We start from the raw sequence: 8,600 nt of genomic DNA on the forward strand, positions 1-8,600 counted from the left end.
AGCTTTCTCATAGCCTCATATATATTAAAGACTAAATGTCATAAGTAGAGTTTACTCTGGTGTTAAAGGGTAACACAGGGCAAGGACTTTGTTTGATATATGGCAGATACACCACTCATAAATATATATATTGCCACTATTCTTATCTTAAAAAATTCCTACTGCACAAACTCAGAAAAAGTTTCCACAGATGTTAAACTGTGCAAACTTTTGCTGGGCTGATACTCTATTAACGATATATCACTCCATGTAGTTGATATAACATAGATCGATGTATCGCTAGCTCCTACATGCACCCAGTCACGCACAACCACCTCGAATACATGTGTAATAATATGGCTAGTCTATTCTTACCATATTGGCGTGCCTGTGGGGGACGTTTTACTACTATCAATACAGTGGACTTGATAACTTAGAAGCAGTCAACATTGGATGTACATGTATCATTATTACACATAAACAGATGAAAGTCATGCATGATATTTATATACTTGCCTCTGACACCATTTATCATTTCTTTGTTCCTCTTCATAGAAGTCATAGCCATGCTGTAGATAGGCATGTGTTTTTAAAGTAAAAACATATGTATACACAAAGTCTTCTTCAGCCTAACGATCCCCTTTAAAAGGTGTATCATCTACGCCACTTAGAGTCACAAGAGAAGACAGAAAATCTTTTTACTCTCCTTAGTTGACAAACCTCTCAAAACTACCTCAAATTCATGTCAATGCCTGCTCCTACAGTGAAAAAAAAAAACCACAACAAACAACTGAGTCTCTGGATGACAAATGCATAAATTTGTTATCTTAAATACCCTGATACCTATAGCTAAAGAAAGCAAGTCTTTAAGTTTAAAAAATAAGAACCTTTTTGTGCACAGCATGTGAACTTCATTGCTTGTGGGTTTAATGCCCTTAAATTAACTTACTTGAACTGACACAATATCAACAAGTTTTAACACCCACAATGAAGTACAAAGTTGGTTATAACCATGCAAGATTGAACAAAAATATCATTCTAATTAGTTTGAGCTGAAACAGAAAAATTACTGTGCTCCCTTTATGTCTTTCCTCCACATTTCCTTAAGTGTTATTTGCACTCAAGTCAGATTTGCTAACATCCTGTAGTAGTGAGCACTGAATATAACAGCTAACAATCAGTTCCAAACATAGTGCTCAGTAGGCCGTACTTATTATGACCATTCACCAGTATATGGCATCCTAATGTTAGACCATCACTCTCTCTCTCTCCTATCTCCCCTTAATCTAACATGATGAGTAAGGTGAACATTACTATTGGCAGGTCTTGTCAATGATTGGTAACAGACCAAGAAAAAAAAAGAAACATGACATGCTATTTTTGATGCATATCTCAAGATGGTAAACAGCCCTATATGAAGGATTACTGGCATCCCTATTGATTGCACTTCTTGCCTCTGACTGCCAGCTGCTAGGAGTTGTCGAGTTGTACAAACAGTCCGTGGCTGAATGGCGACATGTAGCGAATGCCTGCTGCTTCAAAGGCCTTCTTTGGCAGGCCGGCACTACACAGGTACAGCTCTCCTATGTTCTCGCCGTACTCCAGGGGCAGTCCCACAGCCACGCCCCACTTACTGGTGAAGGTCTGGGTGTTGGATGGGTCCAGGGAGAGGACAGGAGCCTGGCTGACTTCCGACAACCACTGGAGGATGCCACGGTACCACGCCTGGTCTGGGGTGATGGTGTCGTTGGGTGTGTCCAGAGCACAGATCACCATATCAATCAGTTCATTGCTTTTAGGAAGATCTAAAAGGGCATTGAGGACAACAACAACAAAAAAAATCTTTGCAATGAAAACAGAAGAAAGAAGCTCTGATTGTAATGACAAAAGTATCACTTGACAGAATGACTATTAACAGAGTCACCTTACACAAATCACAGCTTACTACCACATTGCTCAGTCTATCAGCAAACTTGTGTGTAAATATAGACCTATTATGTAACTCAGGATGTCTGATTGTGTACGGCTGCAGTCAGAATTTGCATATTTCTCTTGTAATCCACTTTCAAATGTACCAAAATAAACCCCAAACATGCAGCATCTACGTATAGTGATTATGATCACTGAATGAAACACGATTATGGCCTGAAAAGAGGGGGTGATCTACGCTCACAAATTATGGAACCAAAAGAACAAAGCAACATGTAAGCCTGAGAATTGCAAGTCAAACTGGGTGAGGAGCAGTAAAGGAGACCAAATGTGATCGTGCATCAAAAAACCAACAAAAAGTCGCATGCCCTGATTTTACGTGAGAACTCAAAATAGGTGAAACAGGTAGACCTAGTTAATCTTGAGTTTTTCATATTTTCTTAAAGAGCAATTCTTCTTCTACATTATTCTTAAGTTTGGAATCATAAAACACGTGGAAAATTGCATCTTTGAAATAGCAGTTTCTCTAGAACACTTTTTTTGCAGAATAGTGTGATGAGGTATGTCTTAGAGGCCCCTTTTCATTTCTTAGAAACACTTTACACACTCTAAACTTTCAACTCTAATTACTTTTGAAAAGATGTAGCTACTGCTTTGAAAGCTGGCATTAGTCATGGACAGAATGTTTTTATGGAGCATGCACAATCTTAATCTGATAATCCCTTAATTGTTGATACTAAGGAGTTTTACATCTGTTTTTTGCCCAAATCATTGCACAGAGCACGGCGTGATAGAGATTAAGGACTTGCACAGACCCTATACTTCAGAGCCTCTTTTCTCAATATGTACTTTCTTTTAAGTATTTAGAAAGGTTAGGGGAGTCCATTCAAATTGAGTTATACATCATTTTAAAGTTTAAAGTCTGCTCTTTCAGAATCAGTCCATGTCACTAAAAATCCATGTCTGGCGACTTTTTGATGGTATTGTGCTGCAGGGTCACAAATACTGTAAAAGTGGATATTTTCGCGCTCAGTTGGGTAAGAAGACTTTCGCGTGTTTTTAATTCCGCGGAATCCAGACATGTACTGGAACATATGGCAAGCAAAAATATTCGCGTGCTTTTATTTTCGCACTGATTTCGGATTGCGCGAAATTTTCAACACCGCAAAAATTTCCACTTTTACAGCACAAGATCTGTCTCCACATGATGCCACACCCTACCTTTGTAGCTCTGTAGTTTGAGTCCGTCTGTCGCATCAAACAAGTCAATCTCCTGCCTCAGCTCTTCAAGCATCTTGACAAAGTTTGGCACAAAGAGGGTGACGCCGACCCCATGGCCAGTGAGGTGACGGGCGCAGCTGACCCCCTGGGCCCCCTGTAAGTGTGGGCCACACAGCACCACCACTGAGGGGTCTGTGGCCCTCCTCTTGCAGAACACTCTGAAAAGACATTGCCCAACGTGAGAGAGAAATGCAAACATTAGTCACATCTCTATATGAGGATATTGCCGGTTTCACATGGGTTGCATTGAGATGTTGGTAAATATATCTATAACATTCATCTTAGCATTTGTCTGCACTGTAGGAAAACCTAAACAGTCATAGTGTCCCACCCTTTTCATGAGTGTTTTTTTTTTATTGTGGTGTTAGCTGGCTTTCAGTATAGGAGCACTTTAAAATATCTGCCGCAAAAATACACCGTCAAACATAACTGAGCTCATCTGGGGGGTGTTTCATCAACGTTTGACAATTTCAGCAAAATCCTTGGTTTTGATTGGCTGAGATGCTGTGGTCACTGATTGTTACTATGGGGATTCAAGTTGTCAGCGCTGACAAACGTTGATGAAACACCCCCCAGGTTTGGGAAGTACACTCTAACTCTGGAAGGCAGTTTTCAATACCAGTGAATGATTTTTGAATATTATCTTGAATGACAACATGGGAGGAATATAAAAATAACAAAATAATAGGTTATCAAAATCCTGCACTTGACTACATGAACTTTTGAAAAAGCTGTGATATACACATGAATTCTCATTACTAGTAGCATACAAATTATATTCACAGGGCAATTATGTCACAATTTTCTTAGTCAGTTGTGCATTCAGAAATTATAACATTAATGGCAAGCGTCAAAATCCTGGCAACTGTAACACTTCATTTTAACCCACAATACATAACTCACAAGAAGTATTTGCTTTTTTTTTCATTTGGAATTTAATTTCAATAAATGAAAAAAAAAAAAAAATGTGTTCCAGGCAATGATAAACATGGGTAGTGATGACATCATCCCCTCGTCTAACTTAAAGGGATAGTACAGTATTGGTGGAGATGAGAATTGGGCTTATAACTTTTTGCGAGATACCAAGAAAACACTTATTATATAGTAAAGAGCATACCATTTTAAGAGGAATTCAAAGTTTATTTGATGAAAATCGGGTTTGGAATGACTGAAACATCCAAAAACAAAGTAAAACAAAGGAATCGTGACAAAGTGTGGGACCCACAGTTTAGTGGAATTGCTCTTTTTCGATATCTCAGCCATTTCAAAACCAATTTTCATCAAATAAACGTTGAATTCCTCATAGAATTATATGCTCTTTCATATTTCATAAGAGGTTTCTGATTATCTCACCATAAAATGTTAGAAACCTGAAAATAGATTATGATTCTTCAGAACCATTGGGAATGAGAGACAGCCATTCAAGACCGTTTGCCCGTACTGACAGATCACGCACTTGTGTTGGACGAATGCTAATGGCTATTTTGTCCAACAGGAATCATATTTCTGTCACGTGTCCTAAAGCGAGACCGCTATCTCATCATGTTCGCGCAGCTGTATGACAGCGTATCTCCGATAGCGTGAATTTCACTTATGCTTTCAGGCTGTTTTTTATGAAGGGTATTCTGCAAAAAAAAAAAAAAAATATTAACAAATATTATATGATATTTCCCATCGTTTCTTGACATTTTTTTTTCTAATGGCTGCATCGCTAGTAGAGGATGTTTAGTGGGCAGTGATATTCATATGAGTCAGCATTTAATGTCAAGGCTTCATCTAAAATCCTTCTTTAACTCTACAAAATATTACTTCCCGAGAGTATAACCCTTAGTCTAAAAGAGATTAAATTAAAAATGAGTGGATTTTGCCTAATAGATATGATCCCCTTGTCGGCTTGTTTCAGGTCATGGTCCTTCTTCTCCTTGCAATCCACCACAATGTGTATCAACATTATAACGGATGAAAATCACTGAAAATGTATCAGTTGTCAACGTTTTGGTTCACAGCACGCAATCTATCTCTTTCTTCAGACAGCAATATGGATGAAAGGCTGTAGAATTTATATCGAGGTTTTTATCGTAAGATCTCCACTGATTAATTCTCAGTGATTCATCGATCGCATCGATCAACTTGCTGTCACTTAAATCTGATTCGCTCCATTATTCTCGATAAACCAATTAGTCATTCTCTTTTTTCGTTAACTTCACCGTTATATCCTCCACAATTACTGTGTTCTGCTCTGCCCATCGTGATCGCTGATATTTGGCATTATTCAGGGCTCCGATGTGAATGAAAATAATAAAGATATCTTGAGTTTTGCCCAGATTAACGATGATGAGATTGTGGCGTCTCTTTAATGAGGAGTGGAATGGAGCAGCGACTCTCAATTGCACTACAATGAAATGTGAATACCCTCGACATCAGCACGTGAAGGATAAGACAGTATACTATGATACGACGCTGCCTGTGATCGGTTGAAGGCGTGTTTTTACCGCGGAGACAATTCGCTGTGTAGTAATTAAACATGCAGCTAGAGCTGGGGATATATTACACACCCCTTGCTATATTTTGTATACTCACTCCAATACGGTCAGCACCGAAAAGATGATGAATGAGAAAGATAGTTGTATTTGCAAAAGATCTTTTTTTTTCTCGATCACATTTTCTTGTCATGAAAGATATTTAAAGGAAAAAGTAGAAACTGAGACTAACACATTATACATGTAGCTAGACCTCGAATGACGCCATGAAAGTCGAGAAAATGACCAATATGAGCAAGACGACAAGAAGATGATAAACACTGAATGACGTCATATATCATTTACTGTAGTTGCTGTATTAATGGTGATACTCTTATACGTATACTCGGGGAAAGTTATCTTCATAAACGCTGTATTTTTAAATTGTTTTGAATTTGAGTGACGTAGCAGCGTCGCCTGGAGTTCGCAGTTCCTGACTCGCAATCTTTGTTGAGTATCACACCTGTTTTGAAGGTGTTGAAGCTTCCATGTTTGTTTGCCACCATCCTGCCTACGTAATGTCACTTGTCCTCGAACAGTGTCCACGCACCTCACAAACACCGTTACGATCCCTAAGAGAACAATCGCAAACAGGCAGATGGACAGAAGGAAAAGAATGAAGAGAAGAAACCGAGAACTTGTACTTGAACTGTACGTTCCCTTATCTTCTCAATTATTACCACTAACCATTAAAAAAATAGCATGGATCAGAAAATCACAAAGAGTGGACTTGGTGAATGATTTGTTTCTTTGTCTCATGTTTATGCTTACCATCGGAAACAAAACGAAAAAATGGATATCGCGTTTTCGGTCGAGTACGTGCCTCAGCAGGACATGCTTCTCATGAAGAAAAGGAACGAAGACATTTACGAACGGAGAGGATATGCAACGGTTTTTTTGAAGCTACCAGGAGAGTTGCCACCGGCAACACGGACTTAAACCTCCGCAATAGCATTAGTCCCCCTCGGTCCCAGCAGGCTCCAGTGCACTTACAGAGATGATGCGCGTCACAACCGCTGGTGGCATGGTGAGATACGTGCACGACTGGCAGCTGAAATTATCCGCGTGTCGGACGGCGTGGACCTTTCTCTGCGGTACAAAAGACCGAATATTTCATGCTATTCAGAGCTCAACAAGATTAAGGAGGGATTCCTGATTACTTTGTGTAAGCAAAGGAGTTAACGCCGAATACAAAATGCAAATAAAAAAGGGGAAGAAGAGAGACGATAGTAACAGCGAATTCTTACCCTTTATTTTCCTTTGCAATTATTCGATTTACAATGATCGTAATATTATTGTCAATGTTGATAAAAGAATATAAGAAATATATATCGTCTAACGTAACAGTTTGCACTTTTACCCCTTCTCATGGAAAAGCATAACCAAGTGACCAAGGAAGTGTTGTACAATTTGGTTTACCAAAACGCGTATATCCTTGCGGCCATGTTTACTGTTATTGTTTTTACAGTCATTTACCATACATTACTATAACATAGAACTTGATTTGAACGTTAGACGGGCCAATTGAATGATAAAATCCTTATATGCATGTGAGTGGTCATGTCGATTGAGGCTTGGATTTGAAAAATTTCATTCAGAGCTCAGTGTCTGTTCGTAATACAATATACGAACCACTCTTTCATCTTTATTGAACGGGTACAAGTTCTTTCACCTCGTCACAAGCAAGCCAGCAAAATAAGACGCAAACATACATTGATATCCAGCGCATTATTAAATCTCATGTCCATAATAAGACAACCGGTTGCGATCGGCAGTCTAAAAGTGGGTGTATTACCTTGAATAAAGAGATGTAGAGATGCTAACCCGAACAAGCGCCTATTATTAAAAAAAAATTGAGCAAACAGATGATCGTCCCTATTACGTATGTTTCAGCGCTATTAGTCAACCGAACATTTTAAATTGAGTTACTTCCCACCAGCATCTCTTTTAAAAAAAACTCAATAGTGAAAAGAACAATCACTGAAATATGTACTGACAATCCGAAATACTATGTAACAAAACAATGGTAAGTCTCGTGAATATAAATACTGTAATTAGAAAACGATTTTACAACAATGATAACAATTTCAAGACTAGTCCTGTTTTGAAGAATATTTCTCCTCCTTTCTTCACTGAGTAACATTAAGAGACATCAGAGAAATAGGTATAACTTTAAAATGTTTTAATTAACAACTTCATCCTTTCACTGGCAGGAGACCAAACAATAAAGCATTATCTCTGATATCGATATGTTGTCATCTTTTCGTCTTCTCAATTTCAAACAGAAATAAACAGCCATAATACATACGATTAACAGAAGACGCAGTAAAAATTATTGCCTAACATCTCTTTGTGTAGGGCCTACCGGCTTTCATTCTGTCAGGGCAAGCATCATCCTTTTCAGAAAGAAGCTTCTGATAAATCGAGAGTGTTGTTCGGACGGTCGATTGTTCAAACAAAAGAAATCGATGTAGAGGATCGCGATCATTAGCGTTATTTTACGAGTTTACATCGTATAGGGATTGCCTGTGCGCTCGATCGCCTGACTGCGGCCGATCGAACCCGAAGCCTGCGGGAAGATTTCGTCAAGCGGTATCGTCACGGGGGAGAAGTTTCCATTGTTCAAATGCCACGTTGAATCCACGTAGTGCATGGGCGTCACCAGGGGGGGTGCGTTGGGTGCGAACGCACCCCCCTTCAGACCCTAAAAAAAAAAAAAAAAAAAAAAAAAAAAAAAAAAAAAATCAGTCTGCGAGCGACCTCAACGCCGGACCTTAAATGATAATTAATATCTATCTTTTTTTTTTCTTTTTTTTTTGCATCCGGGACAAAAAAAAAAACAAAAAAAACAAAAAAAAAATCGTGGGCAAAAACAATTCGCAACCCTGGTTC

The 8,600-nt window shown here is 38.7% G+C and overlaps 1 protein-coding gene across 1 annotated transcript; it reads right to left on the bottom strand.

The window, feature by feature from the left end:
* Positions 1–60: 60 nt before the first annotated feature.
* Positions 61–8,361, bottom strand: LOC139715231 (enhancer of mRNA-decapping protein 3-like). The gene is made up of 3 exons (XM_071626818.1): positions 8,219–8,361; positions 3,130–3,347; positions 61–1,784 (listed from the first exon to the last, which is right to left on the bottom strand). Exons 1-3 carry the CDS (start codon positions 8,359–8,361, stop codon positions 1,450–1,452), a joined length of 696 nt encoding a protein of 231 aa, XP_071482919.1. The 3' UTR covers positions 61–1,449.
* Positions 8,362–8,600: the final 239 nt, after the last annotated feature.

This window comes from Diadema antillarum, unplaced genomic scaffold (assembly GCF_040938485.1).
Source record: "Diadema antillarum isolate AM-2024a unplaced genomic scaffold, OU_Dant_1.0 seq00003188_RagTag, whole genome shotgun sequence".
Lineage (NCBI taxonomy): Eukaryota > Metazoa > Echinodermata > Echinoidea > Diadematoida > Diadematidae > Diadema > Diadema antillarum.

Bases quoted from the DNA above. Each gene is read 5' to 3' on its own strand.
- LOC139715231 (XM_071626818.1), bottom strand. From the start codon at position 8,361: ATGCACTACGTGGATTCAACGTGGCATTTGAACAATGGAAACTTCTCC. The intron at 3,348-8,218 runs GTAAACTCGTAA...ATGTCTTTTCAG, and splicing joins ACAGGCAATCCCTATACGAT to AGTGTTCTGCAAGAGGAGGG. The intron at 1,785-3,129 runs GTAGGGTGTGGC...ATGCCCTTTTAG, and splicing joins CAAACTACAGAGCTACAAAG to ATCTTCCTAAAAGCAATGAA.